General features: G+C 35.8%; 9 protein-coding genes across 9 annotated transcripts; 6 read left to right on the top strand and 3 right to left on the bottom strand. All coding sequences in view use genetic code 12, as the record gives it.

Annotated features, from left to right (window-relative positions):
- Positions 1 to 1,725: 1,725 nt before the first annotated feature.
- On the top strand, positions 1,726 to 5,264 carry ZCF8 (Zcf8p; the record flags this gene model as incomplete). The annotated part of the gene is made up of 1 exon (XM_007376067.1): positions 1,726 to 5,264. The coding sequence occupies one exon, from the start codon at positions 1,989 to 1,991 to the stop codon at positions 4,590 to 4,592; it is 2,604 nt and encodes an 867-aa protein (XP_007376129.1).
- A 628-nt stretch (positions 5,265 to 5,892) lies between these two features.
- On the top strand, positions 5,893 to 7,572 carry SAP9 (aspartyl protease; the record flags this gene model as incomplete). Its single annotated transcript, XM_007376068.1, has 1 exon — positions 5,893 to 7,572. The coding sequence occupies one exon, from the start codon at positions 5,893 to 5,895 to the stop codon at positions 7,570 to 7,572; it is 1,680 nt and encodes a 559-aa protein (XP_007376130.1).
- A 706-nt stretch (positions 7,573 to 8,278) lies between these two features.
- SPAPADRAFT_61920 (uncharacterized protein) lies at positions 8,279 to 9,876 on the top strand (the record flags this gene model as incomplete). Its single annotated transcript, XM_007376069.1, has 1 exon — positions 8,279 to 9,876. The coding sequence occupies one exon, from the start codon at positions 9,035 to 9,037 to the stop codon at positions 9,740 to 9,742; it is 708 nt and encodes a 235-aa protein (XP_007376131.1).
- A 182-nt stretch (positions 9,877 to 10,058) lies between these two features.
- Positions 10,059 to 11,333, top strand: SPAPADRAFT_141105 (uncharacterized protein; the record flags this gene model as incomplete). Its single annotated transcript, XM_007376070.1, has 1 exon — positions 10,059 to 11,333. One exon carries the CDS (start codon positions 10,059 to 10,061, stop codon positions 11,331 to 11,333), a length of 1,275 nt encoding a protein of 424 aa, XP_007376132.1.
- A 110-nt stretch (positions 11,334 to 11,443) lies between these two features.
- Positions 11,444 to 13,027, bottom strand: SPAPADRAFT_51373 (uncharacterized protein; the record flags this gene model as incomplete). The annotated part of the gene is made up of 1 exon (XM_007376071.1): positions 11,444 to 13,027. One exon carries the CDS (start codon positions 13,025 to 13,027, stop codon positions 11,444 to 11,446), a length of 1,584 nt encoding a protein of 527 aa, XP_007376133.1.
- Positions 13,028 to 13,469: 442 nt separating this feature from the next.
- SPAPADRAFT_67423 (uncharacterized protein) lies at positions 13,470 to 15,724 on the bottom strand (the record flags this gene model as incomplete). The annotated part of the gene is made up of 4 exons (XM_007376072.1): positions 13,470 to 13,514; positions 13,797 to 13,994; positions 14,023 to 14,094; positions 14,455 to 15,724. 4 exons carry the CDS (start codon positions 15,676 to 15,678, stop codon positions 13,470 to 13,472), a joined length of 1,539 nt encoding a protein of 512 aa, XP_007376134.1.
- A 197-nt stretch (positions 15,725 to 15,921) lies between these two features.
- UTP20 (Utp20p) lies at positions 15,922 to 23,987 on the top strand (the record flags this gene model as incomplete). The annotated part of the gene is made up of 1 exon (XM_007376073.1): positions 15,922 to 23,987. One exon carries the CDS (start codon positions 15,922 to 15,924, stop codon positions 23,221 to 23,223), a length of 7,302 nt encoding a protein of 2,433 aa, XP_007376135.1.
- On the bottom strand, positions 23,241 to 24,127 carry SPAPADRAFT_141112 (uncharacterized protein; the record flags this gene model as incomplete). The annotated part of the gene is made up of 2 exons (XM_007376074.1): positions 23,241 to 24,034; positions 24,088 to 24,127. 2 exons carry the CDS (start codon positions 24,125 to 24,127, stop codon positions 23,241 to 23,243), a joined length of 834 nt encoding a protein of 277 aa, XP_007376136.1.
- A 459-nt stretch (positions 24,128 to 24,586) lies between these two features.
- SPAPADRAFT_140944 (uncharacterized protein) lies at positions 24,587 to 25,921 on the top strand (the record flags this gene model as incomplete). The annotated part of the gene is made up of 1 exon (XM_007376075.1): positions 24,587 to 25,921. One exon carries the CDS (start codon positions 24,587 to 24,589, stop codon positions 25,919 to 25,921), a length of 1,335 nt encoding a protein of 444 aa, XP_007376137.1.
- Positions 25,922 to 26,861: the final 940 nt, after the last annotated feature.

Here is a 26,861-nt window from a genome sequence, read left to right on the forward strand (position 1 = left end):
AATTGGCCATAATTTTTTCGGTGTCGTGTATGTACCGATTGTCTGTAGGTGTTGTAGCAGAGAGTTTCAACAAAGAGAGATACAGTCATTCAAATACTTCAAATAACTTACTGGTTAGTCTGGTCGACTTTTAGACGGGTAGAAAAAATAATGTAACAGGTTTTCAGCGGTTTTGGAAAAGTTGTTTAGTTTATTTGGAAATTATAAAACTTTGGTTGCAAAAAAGCGGACTCAGTATAACCATTTCACTGTTAATACACCAGCTAATATGTCAAATAATCACAAAAGAATGCCACATATATTAACACTATATCTGTGAATCTGCTATATCGCAAATAGAAAAAGAATCGTGTGACACCTGATAACATTGGCATGCTATATTCCCAATTAAAATTATGAATATCATCATTTAACTTACCAGGTGAAGATCATAGATGGTTCATCGAGCAACCAACAGACCATTACTATATTTAGTATAAGTTATTGACATACAGGAATAGAACATCCAGTAGCCAAAACGTGTGAATAAAATGGAAAACTTCCTTGATTTCACTGTTGATCATGGCACAATGCACAACTAGATGTACCTATGGTGAGGTAGAGACATATGTGGTCTCTCTGTATCTAAAGGTAGTGAGGGGGTAAATATATTCTTTGTTAGTGTTTCTTTGGGTAACTATCAGAGACCTGCACATTCGGATACTTCGGTTACGCGTATCTTCAAAAAAACCTGGGGTTTTTTACTATATCGGATATTAACGTGGTTACTACAATCTAATATGTGTAACTTGCTTTGATATGGCGCAATTTTTCTTTTTTTTGTCTTTCTACTTTGGTAATCAAAAGCGCAATGGGACTCAACTCAATAGCTTTTGTCCGTTTTTGGAATTAAATACGAAACTATATCCTTAATGAGTCGATTAAAATACTATGACCCAATTACGAGCACTTGATCGACAAACCCGATTTTCCCATCGATCAAAACCACGCTGAAACAATTGTTTATAATTAAACTAAAAGTAATGGCACGAGTTTTATAACTGGATTCCAATAGTTGCATATAGCTCGACTTTGCCGGATAGCGTGACAAGTTTTTCTGGAGAATAACCGAGGCATAAGCTTGTCTACTATTTCCGTGAGGATTTGTTCTCGAAAAAATTATGCTACATTTACTAAATGAAACGTTAATGCTAACTTCTTGGCACCCAAGAACGAGCACGTTATGCAAGTAAAAAGTTAAAAGAAACGTATTTCAATTGTGTACATGTAGATATCAGCAAATAATACGTATTTTTAAAATAGAGTTTATCAAGTTCCCCTCCGAATGTTCTAGTTTATTGGTGTGTCACTTAGAACATTGCACATTAAAATCTGTCCCCGCAACTCAAAAAGTCAAATTGAGCAAGTCTCGCAATGAACTACCAAAAATAACAGCTATCATCAATGATTGAGAATAATCCTGTGGCTTTTGGTCAGTAGCAAGCACCAATACGTAGCAAAAGGTGTAATTTTGAAACCTGCAAAAAGTAATAATTCCGAAGTGGCGTCAATCCGCCTCAAACTATAAATTCTTAGCTATGGAAAATCCAACCATACATACAAACCAAGAAAACTGATAATGTTTTTTTAAACCCGATCGATTTTAGGCTTTTTTTTTTTTGAACTTTTCCTAGTCCAAAAAAAAGTCCTACCGTTTGAATTGTGATTATAATTCATTTTGTTTTCAAACACACTATCCCGTAAACAGTCAAGATTAAGTTTAAATTACCCGATCAAGCTACATCAGCAGTAATTTTTACGATTTATTTATCCCTGCAACGTTTTCAACTAGTTTAAAACCACCCCAACAAGGAAAGTTATTCCGAATCTATTCAAACTTTTTTTTTTTGACAACCAAAATTTTACAACACTTTATTACCACTTGCTATTTACTTAAGTATACTCACTTGGTTAAAACGCGATAGTTGTATTTATTGCGTATAAACAAGATGGGGGAATCTATTCCAAGTTTTGAGCCATCAAATATTTTACATCCCAGTGGAGAATCATCTGGGGAAGAAGCCTTGCCAGTCACGTCTGCCATGGATGTTGATGGACAACTGGCCACTCATCTGCAACTAATCTCAACTACTACGGGTGGTGCCGCTACAGAAAAACCAAAAAGGCAACGGAGAAGTTATAGCTGTGGTCCATGTAAACTTCTCAAGATAAAATGTGATTTGCAAATTCCTTGTTCATCATGTAGGAAATTCAAACGCATAAACCGATGTTTATTACAGCCACCACAACCACCATCCCAGGAAGAATTAGATAAGATCAAAGAACGAAAAAAGAGAAGTAATATCAAAAAATTACGATTGTCAAATGATTTTGTTCAGGCGTATAATACCGCTGGTTCAATGCCTTCGATGATAACGTCCATTCTGTCAGCTGCTATCCAGTTGGAAGCAGCTTCAGAAAAGACAACCATATCACCAGGGAAAAGACATGCTAATGTACAAATCCACAAGACAATTCCTAATATCATTAGACAATTTAATCGGTCAGAGCACAATGACCAAAAGAATCATCATCATCATAATCAATTACAGCCTCAGCCCAAAGAAACATCAGAACCTGCCATTTCCTTTATTACTTCTCAATACGGTAATAAGAATGTAGATATCAGTAAGGAAGTAAATAATGGATTAGCCAGCACAACCAGTACCCATATTGATTTGATTAATTATTTATTACAAGAAGATCACAACCGATTGCTTGAATTGACAATTGTTGAAATTAAAAGAATTAAACGATTATTGCCGAATAAATTTGCCATATTTGAGAAATTATTTGATTTATATATGAACTCAATTACGGAGATCTTAACTGATCTTCAAGATCATAATGAAATGAAACGCCAAGCAAGATTAGTTTATGAACGATTGCTTCAGGTTGACGACGAAGATCCAAAAAATTTAAGTAAAAGCATTCAATTTAGCGTTATTGAAATACGAAATTTGTCATTAATGTTTTTAATTATGGCCAATGGATTATTATTTGAAAATACCGGGCTACTGCATTTCTTACTAGAAAGAACAGCGATTTTCCATCCAAGACAAGATATAATAAATGATTGGATCAAGACTTCCAAATCACTTAAAATGAAGGTCTTGTCATATGAAACATTCACTGATTTGATTTATTTGCTTGATTGGTATTTCATTCTTAAAAACTATTATGCTTACAACAATATGATTATTGAGAATTATCTTGAATTCAATAATCTTTTGAATTATATCGTTTTAAATAACGATTTTATCGATATAATTGAAGATCCATCAAAGGAGCCTACTCCAGACCCCGAAGGAATAAGCGATCCTCAAGATTTGGCAGAAAATTCTGATCAAACCAGGTACCCAAAGACAAGAGAATTTAATCTATTAGCGAAATATTGGATACAGATTCGATGGATTGAAATTGAATTTACATTTTTCCAATTTAAAGGATCTTTATTGGTTTCCAACCAATTGAAAAACACCCTTGTACCGCATAGACGACTTGTGGCGGCATTGTATGGCAATGATATTAAAGAACCATTGCATAAATATATTTTAGATATTTGGGCATTATGTTATAAACGATCAAAATCGTCTAGAACAGTGCGTGATATAATTAAAGGATACTTGGAATTGTATAGTAGTTTCATGGGGTCACTACGTCCTGAATTGATTGAATTTTCCAATGGGTTTGATATGGATAATCCGGTAATTTCTAATAAAGAAATTGAATTATTAATCAAGAATCAAATTGTTCTTGTATTACTTATCAGATGGTTATCATTTATCAGGGTAGAATTGAACTATTTTCCTAGTTTAAGATATACCTCATATTTAACAACTATGATGAACATGTTTAATCATTTTAATTTATTAGACGATGCATGGAGGCGAAAACATGACAGCGAAGGAATAATTAGATTTATTCTCGATAATTATTCGGTTCACTATTTAAAGACATTCTTCCAAGCATTGGTTTATCAGGCGGTATTTTTAATTATACTACAAGATTTTATCAAGGATAAATCACAAAGGAAATTCAAGATTCAAGTTGATCAAATTTACAATGTAATTTTCAATCAATTTCAAATTACGTTGAACAAATTTTTGAATAGTCCCACGATTCAACTGAGGTTTCAACAGGTTGAATTTTTCAAAGTAAGCACCAACTTATTGGTGGATTTCAATCAATATTTACTTCATCAACAACAGCTTATACTTCAGAATAAGGAATCAAAGAGTATAGATGATATTACTGAATTACTTTACGATTTAAAGTCCAAAGTATCAGCACCCAATTGGGAAATTTTGATCAATTTTTATTTTGGTTCCCGAGATTTCTTTATCCAGTATATTGAAAAAGTATGGGATTTATTTGAGTTTTTGAAAATTGATACTGCGCAAGAAGAACAAGAGACGATCCCGATAACTTCCCTGATAAAACTCGATGATAAGTTGATTAATGAATATATGGGGAAATTAACTGGATTTGAATATGATGATACTATAGTGGCTGAGTATATAAAAGTTTGCGTTGATCCCCACATGGATTAAAGGGAGGGGGCGTGGGAGTTTAAATAGAGGTTTAATAATATCAATCACCCATTCCCTTCCTCTCTCTTCCCCCCTCATTTGGTTAAGGGTGAGTTTTAAAAATGAAACGCGACCTTTTCTTGGCGCAAGCCCCTTAAACCTATATAGATCTTTATTGCACCACTATAATAAAAACAAACTCTCGGATTACTGGGATGGATATTATCTCGCGTAAACCTAACTAAACTGGGATAGAGCATATACCTTAAGAAGTAACAAAGATGAAGGATTAAAATTTCCTATTTTGGCCAAATGTCAGATTATATGAAGGTAGAATATCAAAGCAAATATATGCAGGCGTTTTCAATACCTCAGATATAATTTAATACTTTCTACAGGTCATTAGGTAGGCAGTAGAGGCAGTGGAGGCAGTGGAGGCAGTAGCAGTACTGGTGGTAGTAGCAGCACTGCCCCCCCCCCTCCTCCCCTCCTCTAAACTTGATTGCCATCGCGTCCAGCAGAAAAAATAAACAGACTCACTATGAGCGTCTGAAGGCTGAGTTGGTAACGACAAGAAAAAGAAACCCTGTTCAGCACGACGGGCTATTTTTTTTTTTGGAGTAGTCACAAAGCTGTAGTTAACTTGAATTGATCTGATCTAGTTCCTTCCCTGTAAACACATCTCCTAGAGCTAGTCGAGTGTGTAACAATGTGCTTTGTCGTCATTACAGAGTAAATATTACTCGCATGATCTGGCATTGCAGCTGGAACGAGCCAATCCCCCTTTTTCTTTCTTTTTTGTTTGTCCGTCGTGGCGTATCCGGATCTGTCATCTCTTACGTAGTTGCTACAATTATTTAACTTTTTTTTTGATTACATAATCTCGTTGCTTCGCCAAATGACGTATTACTAATGTTGATCGTGGTTACTGCAATAGCTATACCTTCCCTTGACAGCTATTAATAGCTTCTTTCGTAAGGAAACATGTACCAAAGAACGATCCCATAATTCATAGGTCATGGTTTATTTTTTCTTTTTTTTTTTCTTTGCCCTGTTTTTATTTTTTTTTTTGTCATTTGCGTTTCGGTCTGAAATTTTATCCGTCATCTTTGCCAAACCGTCCGCAGAGCCTCCAGATTTTGTGGAAGATTTTATTTATCATGGCGTATATAATACACAGAGAATTTCCCTTCCTTATTCTTTCTTTGCTTTCAGTTGCTCACTATATTCAGTTCTTCTAATTTTCACTTGTTTTCCCAGTCATATTTAAAAGAATCTTATACATATAATATTAACAAAACAAGAAGACATTGTTACAACCATGCAACTATTATCCTTATTTATATTTGCATTATTATCAGTGACATCACCGATTTCGGCTGAGCAAGATGCCAGTCACTTTAAAATAGACTTTCGTATCCGTCGTGGGGATTCAAGAAAGGATATTTCCGAGTCGGCTCCCAGGATAGTCAAACGTGCTGATCCTGACGGGGCAGTAAATATGGTGATTTTAAATCAGCAAACTTTTTATTTGGCCAATTTGTCCATCGGCTCAAACAAGGATTCCGTGGGTGTTTTGGTTGATACCGGATCATCTGATTTATGGGTTATGTCTCATGACTTGAAGTGTTCAGCTAACCCTAATAGCAAGCGTGAGGCGAAGAATAAAATTGACCATTTTGGTTCCGGAACCGGTGTAGTTAACATTTTTAAGGAACAAAGTGAGAAAAGAGATGACGATAAACCACCACCAACTAAATCTAGTAATGAGAATAACAAGGCATTTGCATTTACAACTATAACTTTACTGCCTGATGGATTCCAAACTCCTTCAATTGGAGGCGGCAGTGGCGGAGCTGGTAGTGGTGCCAGCGCATGTACAGCTTTAGGGTCATTCAATACCGGCAAATCCGATACTTTTGTTAAGAATAATACTAGTCCATTTCAAATTGAGTATGCTGATGGATCTGATGCCACCGGAATTTGGGGGTTTGACAATGTCTTTATTGGTGATACTAAAGTTGCTAACTTATCGTTTGCTGTTGCCAATGAAACTTCCTCTGATGTTGGTGTGCTTGGAATTGGTCTTTCTGGATTAGAAACAACTACTCAATTTGGTTATGTGTACGAAAACTTGCCACTCAAGATGAGAAACCAAGGATTGATTAACCGTGCTCTTTTTTCAATCTACTTGGGCCAAGCTAACGACAACAAGGGCAGTATCCTTTTTGGAGCTATTGATCATGCCAAATTCTTGGGTAATTTGGTAACTCTTCCAATGCAACGTACTTACCAACAAGTTAGTGTTCCAGTTAGAATTCAAATTGGTCTTGATTCAGTGAATTTACAAGGAGTTTCAGGATCATCGTCTAGCTCATTATTATCCGATTCTACCGGCGTTGTTCTTGATACCGGTTCAACTTTGTCATATGTTTCAGCAGATGTCTTGCAAGCTCTTGGAGAAGCATTAGGAGGCACCTATAATCGTAGACTGCATGCATATATTGTTAATTGTAATCAACCAAAAGGAGCAACCCTCAATTTAGGATTTTCCAATCAAACTATCAAGGTTCCAGTCAGTGATTTACTTATCCAAGCTACTTCTAGTCAATGTTACCTTGGTGTTTTGGCCCAATCTACCGCAACTTCATACATGTTATTTGGTGATAATATTTTAAGACATGCTTATGTTGTTATGGATTTAGACGGTTTTGAAGTTTCATTAGCTCCAGTTAATTTTACCAATGATGAAGACATTGAAGTTATTAGCTCCACTGTTCCAACGACCGGTGCCACAACTACTCCTAGCAGTAGTGGTAGAGGTAGTACTGGTGGTAACAGTGGCAGCAGCGGCAGCAGTGGTGGTAGCGGTAGTAGTAGCAGTGGAGACAGTGAGACTACCAGCAGTACTGGTAAACAATCAGCTGCGCACTCCATCACTGTTAGACCATTGTACGTTATTGGTTTAACTTTGTTAATATCTTTATCCATAATGATATAAGAAGGTTTTGCAACTTTTTTTTTGCAATTCGACTATTTTTATTGTTCCACATTTAGTATAGATTTTGCAATGATCTAAAAAGAAATGATTACCTGCATATAATAAATCAAATCTAACTATAGTTACTGTAGTGTTTAAAGTAAAACGCTTCTTTTTAAAATATATAACTTGTGTGTGTGTGACTGGCATAGGATGATTCATGTGTAAACTACTACTGAGATCTGTGATCTCGCTAGTCACCAAGAATTTACGTCACACTTGCTACGTTTATGGTCATCTGATTTGTATCTTTTACAAGACCAAAAAAAAAATATTATGAAATTATATACCAATTAAGGTTTTTAATAAGGTCAGCACATTTATTGTCGAAATGAGCGATATTGACAACAAATGTGGATAAGCTATAAGCTTGTAGTCATACTCAATCATGTTTTGCCGAGCGATTAAAAGAAATGACGTCCTTCAAAAGTTCTAGAATCATGTTCCAAGGGATATATCTCTCATTTATGAGTAACATATGAGCATATTTACAGTAAATCTATAGCGCTATAACGGATACAATATACATGGGGTCATATTAACAACCACATTTAGTGAGTAGAATAGAAAGATTTGACTTCAAAAAGGTTATGAATATATTTTTGGTCACCTTACGTCACTTGCAAAAAAAAAAAAAAAGAAATAAGAAAATATAATGACAAGAAATGTTTATGATTGAGGACTTTTACGTGATCGAACCATTCAGGTTGATGATGTGGTAATCTATATATTATGGGAGTTTTCAACACTAATTTCTAACCTTTTCTTTCTTTCTGTCTATAAGCAAACTATGTTTTATTGGTTATATTGTATAATATTGTTGACGTTTCTGACATCAGTCAAGGCTGGGCTCTCCGTGAGAGATTCTGATAGTGGAGGATATGCTGTAATGGATGTTTATTTAGTTGATGATGAACTTGTCACTGACGTTCAAATTGGATCAAACAAACAACCGGTTACGCTACAAATTAGTAAAAATATTGCTGATTTGTTAGTGTCTCTTCCTAATGTCACATGTTCATCTAATCGTATAGATTATGAGCAATATCTGGTTTTTGGAGAGCTTATAGAAGCCAAGGATGTTCAAAATAATTCAAATTGTACCCAGTTTGGAACATTTGATACGTCTCAATCCACTTCATTTTATCGTGAACCTGCCGACAAGCCTTTTGTAGCTTACGAAGAAGATAACTTTGGGTTTGCTGGAATTTGGGGTCAAGATACTGTCAAATTTAATGACGAATTTTCATTGTCCAATATGACCTTCGGTGTTGCTCTTGCGTTTAATGATAGTAAAGGAATTTTGGGACTTGGCCCAACTTGGTTGGAACTTAAACCATTGATGAGAAAAAAGGAATATCCTAATTTACTTAAATTATTAGTGGCACAAAATATCACCGAGAGAAGTGTTTATCTGATATATATGGATAATCTTGAGGCTACAAACGGTACTGTTTTATTTGGGGCTGTGGATTACTCCAAATATGATTATTTGGAAACTCAACCCATAGATGCACATCTTGGTAGTCAATTGGAATTTGGATTAACTTGTAATAGAGTGCAATTTGAAAATTATCAAACTAATGTTAACAAGACTGTTACTAAGAATGCCATACCCGTACTGATGCTGTATAACTACCCACAATCAGAATTTCCAGTTAGCATACTTAAACAGCTTGTGGGATATTTAGGTGGAACTTATAATTCTTCTTCTAGCTCACAAGAGGTTTCCTGCGATTTTTTGAATGATACAGATCATTTCATTAGTTTCAAATTCGGCCTAGAACGAGATAAAATAGAGCTCCCAGTTGCAGACGTTGTCGAACAACAGGATGATAAATGTATGCTAAAAATCAATAAATCAGAGGAAAAATATCCTCTAATAACTTTTGGAATGGATATACTTAGATATCTTTATATGGTTTATGACATGGAAAGATTTGAAATTTCCATTGGTATAAGGAAATTTAATGATTCACCTGCAAATATCCTGGTCATAACTAAGAAAACTGCAAAAGGTCCATTGGATGATCAGGTTAACCGGGCTGCTTTGTCAATGGCAAGTAGTGGTTATTCCGGTGCTACTTTTGCATTTATATTACCAATTTTGATCTCTTTGTTATTTTGGTAGAGACATGTGTCAACCATAGACTAAATAAAGATTTATATAATAACGTAAGTAACGGTCATGGAAAATAAAAGTTGATCATAGTACATACTAAAGCGATTTATTGTAAATTAGGTAGATCTCGTAAGCTCATTGATTGTACTTTGCTACAAGAACTGAACCCCAGAAAACTCTTTATTGGTTCATGTTCAGATTCAACCAATTGGAAATATCGACAATTTTTTTTTTGTTGCGTCCAAACAACTATTTAACAGATCCCCAGAGATTAACAAAAGAATAGATATAGGACTAGGTCTAGACCCATACACGGAGTAGAACTATGATAAATAACAACTTGAAGAGAAGTCATGTTGTTCTTCAACAATTGAATGTGGTACGGTCAATTTCAATTAAACAATCTTCAACCAGTGGAGCAATACCACCAAATAAAACAACTACCGACCCTGGAAATATTCACGAGTCCAAAGAATTAGTTGGACATCACAGAATCTTGGAAAATGCCGAATTTAAAACATTGGGGACTCCCAAGACTGTCCTTTCTATAAATTCACCTCCTTCTGTCCCCGTCTTTGTCAGACGAGGGTCATTATTATCTATATATGGTCTTCTGGAAATATCGTCCATTGATTCAGTTAGAAGCACACTAGAGTTCCAATTATGGTGGAAAAGATTATTATATGGAGGTTATGCATCAACCTACCAAAAATTAATCTCAACTACTCCGTTTTCCATTTTGGCTAGTTCTTCATCGAGGAATTTCAGCTTGTTTTCATCAGCAAACAACAAATCTTTTATTAGTTTAAACTTGGATGGTACTAATGATTGGGCTGTGTTGAACAAAAATGCACTTCAAGTGTATACGGGGAACTCCCTCCATATAGCAATGTACCAATTACCTAGAACCATTCTGAGAGCTTTAGCTCAATCTTTGAAGATATCATCACGAACCCCAACTGGGTTATTCTCATGGAAACAAACAGGATACACTTTACTCACAGGAAGAGGACAAGTTGGTCTTGTCGGAGGAGGATCTATTTATAATATCAATCTCGAAAAAGACGAAGAAGTATTGATTAACAAAAATAATTTATTGGCCATTACTGTCAATGGTTCTCGTGATTTGCAAAATTGTATCGTTAAATATTCATTCCCATTACAGCAAGAAAAACCAATAACTAAAGAAATTGACCCATTCGTCAATTTCAAACCAACTAACCGATTCAGTGTTCAATTATACAATGCCCAACATACGATTAAAAAAGTATGGAAAACTATAAGCGAATATGTATTATGGAGAAAGAGAGACACTTTTAATTTCCTTGTGGGAAATCAAGAATTTATCAGAGTTATTGGTCCTAGAAATATATTATTGCAATCAAACATTGGCAGCACACCAGCAATCAGATCCAATTTACCATCTGGCGCAACCAGTGCAGCACCAACTCCAACTGAACAAATAATACCAACTAAAGAAAAGAGTCCAGAAGATTATTTAAGCTATGTTACCATTGAACCAGGCAAGGGAGCAGTTTTCAAAAGTACTCCTGACTTTTCCGAGACAGTAAAAGAGATTGAAACTCGTAATAAAAACTAGATTATTTAAATACATAATAGAATGAATATATTGTCATTGAAAAGAAAGAAAAAAGAATATAAGAAAGGTTCGTCATAAAATGTAAATAAACATGAGCGTCAACGGCGTAACTACGAGGTTTTCCAACTCTCGATTTTGCTAACTGAAGGTAATCTTTCGCCAGTTTCAATCGGTGGAAGTGATAAACAAGTCACCTGAATATCTGAATTTAAGATTTGTGATATCGAAGGCAATTTATTTCTCACTGTTGGTTCCGGTGGTTTTTCACAAACGAGGGTGTCGCAGTTGTTCTTCTCTTGTTGTTTATTCAAGAGATTTTCCTCGGGTGGGAAATCAGTATTGCATGAGCTTACACTCGAATTGGAATCGTTTCCAATCCCTAATGATATCCTATATTCTTCACTGTTTATATCCGTGCTTGAAATAGGATGATGTTGAGTTGAAAAATAATTAGTTCTCATGGGTGTCAGTACGAACTGATGATTCATTCTTTGCGAGCTACTTCGATCTCCACTGGTTGTATGAATAAGTACTGATTCATTCTCTACCTGCGGTCGGTGTTGAAGGAAATGTGGAGGTGCCATTGGTTGCGGAAGTACTTGTGTACCAGGAGGGTGAGGAAACCGAGAAAAATTAGGCTGTTGCTGGAATGGAATAAATGGTTGATAATGTTCTGGAGGTGTTACCACCAGAGGGTACATTATTTGTTGTGGAACTGGGGGTAGAGGAATTTGTAATGGAACATTGGAACCATGGTATTGAAATTGTGGGGCTTGACGTTCATATGAATTACCAAGCATGGGGTTCGTTGGCTGAATTGGCCGATCACATGCTAACATACTGTCATTGTTAATCATTGAAGGTGAATTGGGGATAACATGAACCAAATCATAATTTTTACCAAATCTGGAATTAGAATGATTCTGTGAATCAAGAGGAATTTGACCATGAGGAGAAATGACCGAATATTTTGACATTACTTTTGCAATGGCCTTGCCCAAGTCTCCCCAGTTGAAAACTTTCAAATCCTTTTCAATATTCCGTGGACGAGGGTTCTCCATACTCATAATCAAATTGAAGAAATCACAATCTTCTTTGTTAGACCTTGACACAGTTGTTGGTTTCAACGATTGAAGATTACGTCTGATTCTATTCTTTTCTTCAATTCCAAAACTCTGATTAACCAAGTATTCAAGTATTAAAATGATATCAACTGAAGTGGCAATATGACGATCTTTTTCTTTCCAGTATATGCACGATATTATTGGACCGGAATTATCTGAAGCTTGTGAAGTAACTGGCTGGAAACTAACTGTTTGAATGGCATTTTCAGAATCATGAAATTCAAATTTAACCAACCTTCTGCTTGATGCAAATTCTTCCCTAGTCCAATTTTGAGTCATGGTATTTAAATCATGAGAAAATCTTAAATTAACCCCCATGCTTGGATTCAATGGTCCCAGAACTTGACGGATATATCTAAGACCCAATGGCTGTTGATGTCGGGATGGGTGTACTCTGTGAGGTTTGGGATCTTGAGTATTGCATGACAATTGTTGTTGTGGGGATCGTGCAGGTAGTTGATGCAGCGAAGGATTATTTTCCAGATGCAATAATGGCAGGCCATGAAAATCATCTACATTGTCCTCTTTTCCACCTGCCTTTAGTTCTCGTTTATTTATTCTGTGATTCATATTTAGATGTTGTTGTAAACTTTTAGAAATGATATAATAAAATCTATATAACCTTTACATCTTGGTTCTGCTTACCCATGTTATTGCTAAAATGAATTTGCTAAGGAAATAACTAATCACTTCAAATAAGGAAATTTTACAACGGTATTTTCTTTTACTGATTCGGAAGTTCGCCATTCAATAATGGCCTTCGTAAATTTTGAAAGGGGTAAAAAGATTCCTTGCTCGAGAATGGTAAGACACGAATCTAAACCAGTGGAACTAGCAAGCGTTTGGACTGCGTACAGCAAGACTTAGTAAATGCATTTGTGGGCATTGCAATGTTACAGCATCAATTAAGACCCAATTAGAAAATAATTATCCATTTTCTGCATCCAACTAGCATGAATAAATTCTCTACAGTGAACAAAATGGTAGGTTGAGACCACTCGTTGGTTTATTGTTACCTAGGAATACCACCTTTTTCCGGTACATCGGGTATACTTTCCTAAAATTTCGATATGGTATATATGTCAGAAAAAGAAAGTATGACAGTCATGCATATTTAAACAATATAATGGCGCCTTCTTGGCAGCATGCATGAGATCGCTTGTGCATAATTCGATGGTAATATTAGAGCAATGATTGAAATGTTTCTTTGCATGGTTGCAAAATTTAATGGAAAAAAAATTTTTTTAAAAAAAAATTTGCGAGGCAATATGTATTGCACTTACCTATATGCCCCATGAAATGGTTTCATTTTGCTATGAATTTAGCAATTCATACATACCTGAGAACTAGAATGGTCGGTATTCAAATCCAGAGAATTTATATAGAAGGGGTCACGAGTATTTATCACGTGATAGATACCATCACACTTTGTTGGAAATCCATGTTGAAAATCCGACCTTTTCCAAACAGCACGTGATCTAGTCTGGGCAATGAATCTCACTCTCGAGGGACCAGGGTGTACAGTGAAAAGTTTTCCCTGATAGATTTCTATTTTATATTATTACTCTTATAATCAAGTCTTGGCCCAATACTTCTGTATTTGATAAGTCGGGGATAAAGGTGTAGTCGAGGTTATTCTATTAATTGTCGTAATATTGAAAAAGTCGCGTGGACACCCATTTATCAAACACACATAAACTATTGAGGTGGAAAGTAAAGAAGATACCTAGATGGTTACGTTGGGAGTCCAGAAATACAGTAACTACTCTATAACTATTTGAATCAAGTTAGCTTCTCACTCAGAAACAAGACTGAATATTGGGATCGTCATTTGAACAAAATCTTTAAAATGACCTACTTACTTACTAACACTTGTAGGTATAAATTAGAGCATATATTTACCAAGCAGTTATATGAATAGCTAATATTGAACCCAGTTAATAAGTTAGTATATCTATAATGATATTGATAATACTAACCAAAACTTCTACACCTACCAATACCACGACGATATATTCCAAATTCTCTTCATGAGAATGACCCAATTGTTCTTTCAACATTTGTAATAAATCGGAAATAACTTCTAATCTTTGGTTTAAAAGATCAACTCTCTGGTTAATTTCAAGGTATCCTCTAGTGGCTTGATAAATAGGTTCTAAATGAGGTTCAGCCCACATTAATTCAGGGGAATCCAAAACTGAACCATGTAAATTTATATTAATTCTAAGAATGAATAACTCCCCAATAGATTTCATGATTTCATCTCTTGTCATTTCAACTTTACCTGTTCGGGCAATTTGTTGCGGGATGTCTTGCGTGTCTTCGATGGTGTTATCTACCAATTCTTCAAAAAGGGAAATCTTAACGGATTGGGCTAATGCGTGGGATATAGATAATTTCAACATGTAGTTGTCGTCATCCCTAAGAGTAATGAAATCGTTGTAAATTCTAGGTTGGTATGACTTGGTGATATAATAGTTGAACTCTTCGATTTGGATATCTTCCTGGGATAACTTTTCCGTTTCAAACTTTGCTAGGTCTTCAAGGAAAGCAGCTTCTTCTTTAGTTGTGTATCCCCACATTATAACCACACCATATTCAAATACAAAGATATCGTTCTTCTTACCAATATCGATTTCACCACCTTCGTCTGCAAGTCGGATAAGCTTATGGCCTGCTTCTTCCTCTTCGCCTCTCCAATCTTTATATGTGAATGGAGTATATAAACACTCGTCAAATAACTTGGGGCTAGTATTGTGTATACGTTTCCTGTCCTTTAACCAGCGTAACAAGTCTTTCATCTTGTAGGAACCACAAGTACAGTATGCAGTGACTCTTGGTAATAAATCACGATGCAGTTTACCTAAGATTTCGGCATCTTTTCTAGCGGAAGTATCGGTGATCTTTTTCACTTGAGAATACACTCTTGCTTGTTGTGGGTCGTCAATGTCGTCATTGTTATTATTGTCATGGTCAAGGGTAGGGTCCTCTGGTAAAAGTTTAAGCTTTTGCGATGTTCTACTTGTTCTTTGTAAACCAATAGTACCTGAATTTGTTATTTTGCCAGTTGATTTGGATGTGGGTGGTGTATTCTTGGTGGGTCTCTTTGCCGGTGGTTTCTGTATACCATTGGTAGCTGTAGTTGCCATCAAGGGGTTTTCATGACTTAAATTGAGTGAATCAGTGGTTAGTAGTGGCGTGGTGTCTGAATCCTGCGACATTGTGAGTTATCTGAAGTATATATTACCGGTAAACCTGTGGAATAGTGGGTTACAATCTAAGGTTGTTGTAGGTCCAGTTTCTTTCCTGGCGTTAGTAATGCTTTGGTGGTTGTATGCAGGACGGGATTCTTTTTGTCGCTACCAAAAAAAAACTGCGATGATCTTCAATTTTTTTATTTACAACCAATTTTTACAACCAAGTTTTACAACCAAGTTTTTACAACCAACAGGTAACACGTAACCATGCCCCCAGTGAGAAAGAAGACCACTGAGTCTACTAAACGTCATACATTCTCTTCCTTTAGGGACAGAGTTGATTCCATCAAAATAGAACCAATTCGAAGTTTAACTAAGCGTCCATATGACTACACCGAAACCTCCCATTTCTTAACTACTTTAGAGCACTGGAAAGAAATCAACTTGAGCGGGAATTTTACTGAGTTTTTAGATAACGTCGAGATACACAGCCAGTCATTGCCTCAGATTATTCACCATCAGAAACTAATCTATGACTGTTTGCATGACAGCATCAAGAAGAATGACGTCTATTCTATCCAACCTTTGTTGGAACTTCTTTCCCAGTTTATTCACGATTTAGGCCCCGACTTTTTAGTGTTTTACCAGCAGACTCTAACCTTGTTAACCGACTTGGTATTACAAGTCAACCCAAACGACTTTCAAAACAATAGAAACACCTCAAACGTGTTGGAATGGGCATTCAATAGTTTGACATTTACGTTCAAGTATTTATCCAGGTATTTGACTCAAGATTTAAAACCAACATTCACTGCATTACTTCCCATCTTAAAGTTGACCAAAAAGACATACATATCAAGATTCTGTGCCGAAGCTTTGTCGTTCTTGATTAGAAAACTGAATAGCGAATCCTTGAAGGAAATCATAGAGCTTACGTTGTATGATCAAGATTTAACCGATCCCTATTGCGAAAGTTTGACCACTTTGTTCAGCGAATCAATGAAAAATACCAAGGGAACTTTCCATAGCAAATCTAGTCTCATATTTGCTACCTTGATCGAAGCAACCTTGAACCATCCTTCGGATAATTCGGCCCAACCAAAACTCATTGGGTTGATTTGTGATGTTATCTTGGATATACTTCACCACGGAACCCCTGAATCCTGTGGTAAGTTTTACGAATTAGTAACAAAGTATTTGAATGAATTGTTAACCAAAAATGCCACTACTACCGCCTCATTAACCACCAGTCAAATCTTATCCACTTTAGCATTTGCTGAATCAGGTAAGAAAATCACTAATTGGAATATTCTTCTTGAATCAGTAGACAATTTAATCTCAAAGTTACAAGGACAAGTCTTATCTTCTGAATTGCATGAATCTGTTACTTATTTGTTGGTCATTGTATTCCGTAATAGTGACGTGGGAGAAATTACCAAATACCACAAGAAATTCCTTGAGTTTATCTTCACCACTTCATATGGGTTAATATTCACACAATCAAGTACCACTATTGCTCCTAAAGTTTTAAACTTTGGTGTATTCAAATACGTTCAAGATTGGATAGATAGACTTGAATATGATACTACTCAACTACAACAACTTGCTTATTTCTTGGAAAAGCTGGATCAAGAATTTACCTTACCTGGTAGAATTGTTAGTAACATTATGGAACAACTAACTGGGGAAGATATTTATTGGAAATTACTTTTGTTGAGTCACGCCAAAGCTAGTCTCGATGAAGATACATTGTTAAAATTATTAGAGTTAACCCAGGATGATGCTGAAGTTGCAGCTCTCGTATTACAAATTGCTACTGAAAACAAGAACAAGGATTTCCAATCACAAGTATTCACGATAATAGTTGACTCGTTTGATAAGTTTTATACATCTGCAGGCTATATTAAGGCATTAACTCAGTTCGTTCAACAGTCTAAACCCCAAGATACTTCCTCAATCTTGACTACTGCATTAAAATGTTTATACCAACCAAATCATGATACCAGATCTAATGCGATTGACTTAATAATGACTATAACTGAATCACCATACTTGTCTCCTATTTCTTCAATCGAAGCGACTCCATTGACCATTGCTTCAAGTAGAGATATTATCCACAATATTAGAAACTTGGCGTTAGACTTTCAAAAGAATGTTAAACCTACCCAATTAGACAAGACAATTATAGTTAACTACTTGTTTGGTTTACTTTCAAACAAATTTCAACCATGTTGGAATGCCGTGAATGAAGCATTACCATTGATTAGTTCCAGTTGTAAGTTAGAAATTTGGAATTTAGCATATGAGTTATTGAATGTTTCTGGTGATGAACATTCAACCAATGATCAATTCCTTGTTGAAAGTGACTTGATTAATTGGCAGCCTAGAAATTCGAGATTATTCAATAATTTTGAACTGTTTGATAGAGATTATTTGTCTCCTTATAGAAGTATCAACCATTCAATTGCAGGATTACTTAACAAAGACTACTCATTCAGTTCTATCCTTAGACCTAATATCTTACAAGCATTAATGACTGTACCTAATGTTGTTGATGTAAGCAAGTTAATTCCAATCCTTATTAATCAACCAGACGAAGAAGAAGAAGTATTATGGTCATTGAAAGACAGAAACGAATTGCTTAACTTGTTCACTAAATTAAAGGATTTAAGAAAGTCCCCCCAAGCAGATGACTTACGTGAATACCTTTTGAACTTGTTATCAAGTAAGAATCTCCGTGTTCAACAATTAGCATTAGACGTTTTATTCACGTGGAATAACCCTTCAATCAACAAGTATAAGGACAATTTAAAGAACTTATTGGATGAAACTATATTCCGTGATGAATTATCTAAATTCTTGGCTAGAGATTCAAGTTCAACTATTGAAGATAAGGATTTATCTGAACTTATGCCATTTGTGGTGAGAATACTTTTCGGTAGAGTACAAGGATCTCCTAGAAGTAATAGTAAACAGGGTAAAAAGTTTGCTATTATTAATGTTTTGCCTAATTTGAAGGATGATGATATTGTTGCATTCATTCAACTTGGTGCTAATAAGATCGGTTACAAGGAATTTTTTGAAGGTGTTGTTCCTAGAGCTAGTTTAGGTTTGGAAAAGTCAATTCTTAATAAGATTAACGGTTTTGTTAATCTTTTGACTCAGGTGTACGAAACGCTAGGATCAAACTTTGCTAACGTCTTACAAACTACTATTAACCCATTGGTATACTCATTAGTGTGTGCCCAAAATAGAATTGATACTGCTTCTGAAGATGTGATTTCTGATAAGATAGCCAGAAATATTAGACTGAATGGTATGAAGTGTTTATATGAATTGTTTCAACTTTTAGGAGCTAGCTTTGACTGGTCAGAATATGTCGATGTGATTTATGCCAATTTGATATCACCAAGAATGGCCAGTTTCGCCACTGAGAATTTACAACAGCCATCGTCATTGCTTAATGTCATGACTAGCTGGATCAACAATTCAAACACCTGGATATTCTTGAATGCCGATGAGTTTACCCCTACTAAGGCCGTGCTTTCTTTGCTTGGTCACAATGCTAAAGAAGCTGTGCTAGGAAAAGTATTAGATTTTACTGTTGATGCCTTGGAAAGAAAAGACAATATGGATGAGCAATTCTTTACATTGTTGGCATTGGTAGTTGATTCTTTGTTAACTAACTTATCGAATATCATTGAGGGTATAACTAGTAAAGAAATTGGTTCTAAAGCTATAAAATCTTTGCTTTTGTTGATTTCTGGTAATTACATGGATGATCAAGAAACCAAAAGTGCATTAATTAAAGCATTAGTTGTTGCTTTGAATAATAATCAAATTGATTTGAATGACAAGGCCAACATTTTGATCTCCTTGGCTGCTTTGATTGAAAGTTATGAATGTACTGCCGAGGAGATACTTCCATTATATGAAACATGTTCTAAGTTGTTTAGAATGTTTAATGAGAGAAACTTACGTGAAACATTGGTTGGTGTGTTTATTGCTATTGGAAATAAGTTTGACAAGTTTGCTCAAGTTTCACAGTTACTTTTTGGACTTAATGCTTATTCTACATCTAGATTACAGGAACTTGATTTTGAAAAGAGATTGGAAGCATTCAGATTAATCACAGAAGAAATATACTTGGAATTGGATACTACCCAATGGTTACCTATCATTTACAACTGTTTGTACTTTATTAATGATGCTAACGAATTATCTATCAGAATCAATGCTTCATATGTGTTACGTCGTTTTATTGATTGTTATTCCGCTAAACCAGCTGCTGAAGAAGCTGCTCCATACATTCAAATCTTGAAGAATGTGATATTACCTAATTTGAAAGTGGGTATCCGTAAAGATAATGAAGACATTCAGTCAGAATACATTTCGGTGTTAGAACACCTTGTTCATTCGAACCATTATACTGAATTGCAAGACATGCAAGTCCTCACCTATGACAATTATGATGAAGCCAATTTCTTCAAAAATATTAACCATATTCAATTGCATAGACGTCAACGTGCAATTAGAAGAATGATTGAAAACGCCAGTGGGTTGTCCGAGAATAGTATTGCCCATTATATCTTGCCCATGATTGAAAGGTATGCCGTTCTGAAGGACGAAAAGTTGATGAATGTTGCCTTGGAAGCCATGGCTGCCATCAAGAGCTTAGTGGTGTTGATCAACTGGAATCAGTATAAGGCTATTCTCAAGAGATATGTTTCTAATTTGAAAGATCACGAATCGTTGAAACAGAGAGTTAATTTGATTGTGGTCGCTTCTGGTGGATTGGCCAGTTCGGTCAAGAACCAAGAAGGCAGTTTGGCACAGTCGCTTCCAAACCAAGAAGAAATTGATGATGTTATTTTAAAGGATGTTTCTCCGGCTATTTTGAAAGTGTTGAATGTTAGAGATGATGATACTATTGTTGCAAGAGCACCATTGGCTGAAGCATTGTCTAACTTTACCTTGTGTATATCTAAAGATAAGATTGATTCTGAGTTACCAAAGATCTTAACTAACACCTGTCAAGTTATGAGATCTAGATCCGAAGAATTGAGAGACGCCATTAGAAAAACATTAGGTAAGATTGCAACTACTTTAGGTCCAGACTACCTCCCATTCATTGTTAAGGAATTAAAGACGGCATTATCTAGAGGGTCACAAATTCACGTGTTGAGTTTTTCGGTTCATTACTTGTTACAATGTATTGCATCTAGTTTAATCCATGGTAGCTTAAATGAAGCTATTGATTTACTTATGGAGATTATCATGGAGGATATTTTTGGAAGTGCTGGTCAAGAAAAGGATGCTGAAGGATATACAAGCAAGATGAAGGAAGTCAAATTCAAGAAGAGTTTTGATACCGTGGAAATCATTGCTGCTAATATCAGTTTGAGCCAATTTGCTCATTTGTTAGATCCGATTAAGCTTATTCTTAAGGAACACGTATCATACAAGACCCAACTTAATCTTGATGAATTATTGAGAAGACTCAGTTTAGGATTGAATCATAATGAAGAATCATCAAACCTTGAAATCTTGCATCTTTGTTATGAAATATTCACGCTGTCTAATCCTGAAGATACCAAGAAGAAACCAGTTGAACCGACCGAACAAGAAAAGCATTTCTTGACTAATCTTGAAAGAAAGAGCAAGGTTACTCATAAGGACACTTCGATTTACCAACATACCATGGAAAAGCTTTCCCTTGAACTTTTACGTACCGCTATTTCGCGTCATGATAACTTATTAACTGTGGGTAATTTGTCTGGGTTTGTTCCATTGTTGGATGAGGCAATTAGATCTGAAAACGAAGCAGTTGTGACTAGTGCTTTAAAGATTTTGAACGCCATTGCAAGATTACCATTCTCGGAAGAACAACAGAATACCTTCAAGTCATGTGCAAGAAGATCATTGATCATAATTAAGGAATCACCATCTACCAACCTGGACTTGTGTCAAGCAGCACTCAAGCTCTTGGCTACTACCATCAGGCATACTCCAGAAATCAACCTTAAGCAATCAGCAATTAGTTATATTCTTACTAGAATCCAACCAGATTTAGAGGAACCACAAAGACAAAGTATTGCATTTAATTTCTTGAAAGCAGTTGTTTCTCAACATATTTTAATTCCAGAAATTTATGATCTTATGGACACAGTTGCGAAATTGATGATTGTTAATCATTCTCAGGAAATCAGAGCCATGTCGAGAAGCGTATATGTGCAATTTTTGATGGAATATGATCAAGGTAAAGGAAGATTAGAAAAGCAATTTAAGTACCTTGTGAATAACTTGACATATCCTACTGAAGAAGGTAGACAATCTGTTATGGAATTGGTTCATTTGATCATCTTAAAAGCAGGATCTGACTTGTTACATAAGTTAGCATCCTCATTCTTTGTGGCATTGTCGAGTGTTTTAGTTTCTGATTCTTCTGCTAAATGTCGAGAAATGGCGGGTTCTTTGATATCATCAATTTTCAAAAAGTTGGATAATGAAGGAATGGCAAATATTGAAAAGTATTGTACGGCATGGATGAAACAAAATGGTAACTCCCTTCTTAAACGTTGTGGATTTAGTGTTTATCGATTATTCGTGACTGGTTTTGGTATTGGTAAGTATGAAACCCTCGACAATATTGCTCATGAAAACATCCTTGCTGTGATAGAATCAGCCAAGAATAGCGAAGATAATGATTTACAATGGGAATTGTTATATTCTGCTCTTTCCGTGTTTAGCTCAATTGCATCAGCAATCAAGGATAAGGTACTTGAAAAGAGCTATGCTAAGATTTGGTATGCACTTATTGACGTTTTATTATTCCCTCATTCCTGGATTAGATTAATCTCATCGAGATTGATTTCTATTTTGTTATCAAACATAGACAATTTAGAGTTTGAAGTTACTAATCGTGAAATTCAAATGATTGCATTTAGGTTGATTCATCAATTGAGAGCTCCAGGTATAACTGAAGAATTGGGATTGATCACTTCAAAGAACTTAGTGCTTATCGCTATGCGTTGGGAAAGTGAAGAAACTGATTGGGAAATTGAGGATAATGAAGATGAAGAAGAGGAAACTACTTCTATCAAAGCCAATGATTACTTGCTTGGAAAGATCAGTGGTATTATTAGACAAGAAACTTTCCAATCACTCGTTGCTAAGAAGGCATGTATTAAATTAGCAGCCATGTTCATTCAATTTACATCTGAAGAAAGGTTACTTCAAGTTGCCGAAACTATCATTTCCAGTTTATACAACTTTACTGATCCAAATTATGCCTCTGATGAAGAGCTTACGGGTTTGAGTTTGGAAAGTTTGGATTTGGTCAAGGAAAAGATTGGTACTAGTGAATATACTCGTATTTACACCAAATTGAAACTGCAAGTTAATGTTAGAAGAATGGAAAGAAAAGCCAAGAGAGCACAGATGTCGGTATCAGTTCCTGAGATTGCTGCTAAACGTAAATTAAAGAAGCATGCTAGATCAAGAGAAAAGCGTAAGCATGAAAAGGATGCTAATGGGTTTTACAAAAGTAAAAAGAAGAGAGTTAACTAGTGTATATATTTAATAAACTATTCAGTTATAATTTTAGGAGTTTCTTCCTCTTCTTTGATGTCCTCCTCTTCTTGCACAGGATCAGTTTCTGGTTCATCTTTGACGATTGGAGTTGCGGCTTCTTCTACTGGGGCTGCTACTTCCTCGACAGGTTCCGGTACTTCGCTGTCTACTTCTGGTGTTTCAGTATCTAACTTCTGCCTTTTTGCTTCAGGTTCCTCCACTTCTTCCGTTCCTTGTTTCTTTTGATTATATATGGCCATTTCACGTTGATATCTGTCTCTGTCATCTTCATACAACTTGTAATAAGGTTTTCTATCTTCTTCGTTCAACAACTTCCAAGCTTCTGTCATACTCTTGCTTAAATCGTTGGTTACGCCAGGGTTCTTTTCTTCATTTTCTTGTTTAATTCGTTCCTTTTCCATTTCACAGAATATTAAATATGCATTTGTAGGACGTTTAGGTAAATCTGGATCTCTAACCTTGGCAACTTTTGGAGTTGGTGCGGATTCTGCCGACGAGGAGGCCGGTTTCCTCTTGATTTGTTTTTTGGCCAATCCATTCTTTTTGGTCAAGGTTTCATCCAAAACACTGGGGGTAGGAGGACATGCCATTTCTTCAAATCCGACAATTCCTTCCGGTAACAGAGTAGCTCTTTCTTCTAATCGTTCTAATAATATCACATATTCCAATCGTAAACGACGTATGGCTGCTTGAGTTCGGGATAAAGCCAATGTTGCAATTTCATTGCTTTCTTCAATCTCGATTACTCGCTTTTTCAATTCTTTACATTTTTGTTTGAATTTTTGTTCTAAACAAAACGTTAGTATATCAATCTATAGATTTCATGTGTAATTAACATACCCTCGCTCTCTGGTGCTGTATCTTTAGCTTGTACTTTCATTGTTGCTGCTACTGTTCAATCACCAAGACACGGTCTGGTTTAGCTTTCCTGAAAAAGATTAGTATGGCTTTTTTTCCTTGCCACTTTGCACGACCATTTTCCAATTGTGTCAAAAAGCTCTGGCAAAAAGTGGAGAAGGGATTACTAAGTAAAGTAAATTAGACGAACTCGCCAATACTATGTCGAATTTCGTGGTAACGGGTCATCCCTCTAAGCGAAAAGTATGTTAGCGAATTAACGGATGAGAAGCACATACTAACCACTCATTAGAAAGCAATTCTTGCCTGTGAAAACTGTCGAAGATTACATCGAAAATGTATTATAGATGCTGGAAGTAACATATGTTATTTATGCAAGAAGCGATCCATCGCATGTGTCTGGAATAAACCAGAAACACCACCAATAGCAGTGGATACATCACTAGAAAAGTTCCGCCAAGAAGAATCAATATATTCCACCATGATTGGAAGACGTGGGAGTAATTCTCAATTCGTGTGTTCAACTCACCCAATAGCGTCGTTGTTGAGTACCGACATGTTTCTTTGTTTTGATGGGGATAATTTCGGATTATATAACCCGTGGAGAAGTGTGCAAAACATAGATGCCCATCGAGAAATGGATCCAGAGTTACGGGAATATCTATACAAGAAAGGAGCATTTGAAATGCCACCGATTGCCGAGCAACGAGAGTTATTTCAATTGTTCTTGGACAAACTCTATCATATGTTTCCTGTGATCAATCGCAGTGATATTGAAAATATCAAGAGCCTTTCTCCATTGCTTCTTAATGCAATTTTCCTCGCCGCTACCAGATGCGATGGCAGATTGGATAGGCAAACTATACGATCACGTTCACAACAGCTATATGAACGATGTCAGTTATTAGAGTTGGCAGAATCAAACAAAATCGTATTGATTCAGTCGTATTTGTTGATGTCGATTCAAGAAGAAGGTGTTAATGGAGAATCACTTGCAAAAGAGTATGTTACTAAGGCATGTATGCTATGTGGAGATTTAGCCTTAACTAACCTTGGTGGATCCGATGGAATGTTAATGGATGAATCAAAGAGTAGAACGTACAAGAATACAGTATACAAAAAAGGAATACTCTCGCGAATCTTTTGGACAAGTTTCTGTTGTGATAGGCTAGCAGCTGCCACCAGTGGACGAGAAATGTATTATAATTACACTGATATAATCATTGACGAATTATCAATTGATGATTATGAAGCTGGACCTTCTCAAGTCAATGACTTCATGTTTCTTAAGTCCTGGTATGAAATATGTAAATTCTTGTTTCGAATTTTGGATTCTTTTTATAAACCTCCTGAACGAAGAGGTAAAGATCATAGCTTACCCCGAGATTTATTCAATTGGGAAATGAAGGTTGAATTATATTCCAGTTCATTAAGTGGACAAATCAGCCTAATGCATGCTTATGCGTGTTTGTTATATCTTCGATGTAAAATGGATCCAATTTCTTTGATTACATCAAAGAACTCTCCTTCAGATTTGATTAGTGATGATTACATTATCCTTCTCCATAAATATTCATCGGTAATTTTGTCCATTGATACTTTCTTCTTGCAAACACACATTCTTGGAGTCCATGCAATATTACATGTTATGGCATTGGCACAGCTTGAACTTCAGGCACTTCCCTCCTCCGATGAAACTGGTGAGTACCTTATCACGGTAAAACAAGAAGTGCTTGGATCATTGGAACATTTAAAGAATTATTGGTGGCTTGCAAGTTCAAGTTTAAAACTTTTACATGCATCGACTAAGAATTAGGTATTTAGAGACAGTTCAAGTAGGCAAGATTAAATTAAATATTAGATTTAGAGAAAGTTTAACAACATTGTAATACCATGTTTGGTCTGGTCAGGTCAGGTCAGGTCAGATGCCTGCCTCGTTTTGTCCTGCACATGACTATTAAAACTCCTGCCTCCCCCGCAAAACCATATAACCAAGTCTAACCCCCTGTTGTGTCAAAAATCACTTGCAATTGAGAGGAAGTAATCAATGGGTAAACTATGGCGGTCTATGTTCAAAAGAGAGGGAAAATATGATAGCTTTTCTTTAATACTGCAATTACCGGACGAAATCATTTTGGAAATAATTAATCTCCTAAATCAAGTTGATGTACTCCTGTTGATGAATGTCAATCAACGACTTTACCAGCTTGGACTTACAAAATTGTACCATTCAATCTACCTCAATGGATCACCCAATATTGTAAATATGGCAATTTCGAGTCATGTCTATGCCCTGTTTCATATCAAATACACAATTGTCAAATCGGTAGGTAAGTTTCTTAAAGAAATTACACATAATAAAAACATCCATTTAATCAGAGAAATCTTGTCAAACGGCTTGCAACCGGATGGATATGAGGTTATAGAGCTGCTACCATGGGTTAATTTCCGGTTCGAATATGATTTATGTACTCTGTCGCACCTCAATCGACTGCTAGTAACGAGCTTATCGCTCACCCCTGAGAATTACGAGTTTCTTCAAGATAGTGATGCTACTAATAATGTGAAAAAAATGACTATTCGGGATGATACTGATTTATTCGATATAATCCCGAAATTAAATTTGAAATCATTGCAGATATCTCCACTAAATCAAGAGGTGATCCTGGGGTTATCATCACAAGACATATCTAATTTACCAATCAGGGACCTATTTCTAAAGGGATGTGTAAGTAACAATTTGTTACATGAAGTAA

The sequence above is a fragment of the Spathaspora passalidarum genome, assembly GCF_000223485.1.
Source record: "Spathaspora passalidarum NRRL Y-27907 unplaced genomic scaffold SPAPAscaffold_5, whole genome shotgun sequence".
Lineage (NCBI taxonomy): Eukaryota > Fungi > Ascomycota > Pichiomycetes > Serinales > Debaryomycetaceae > Spathaspora > Spathaspora passalidarum.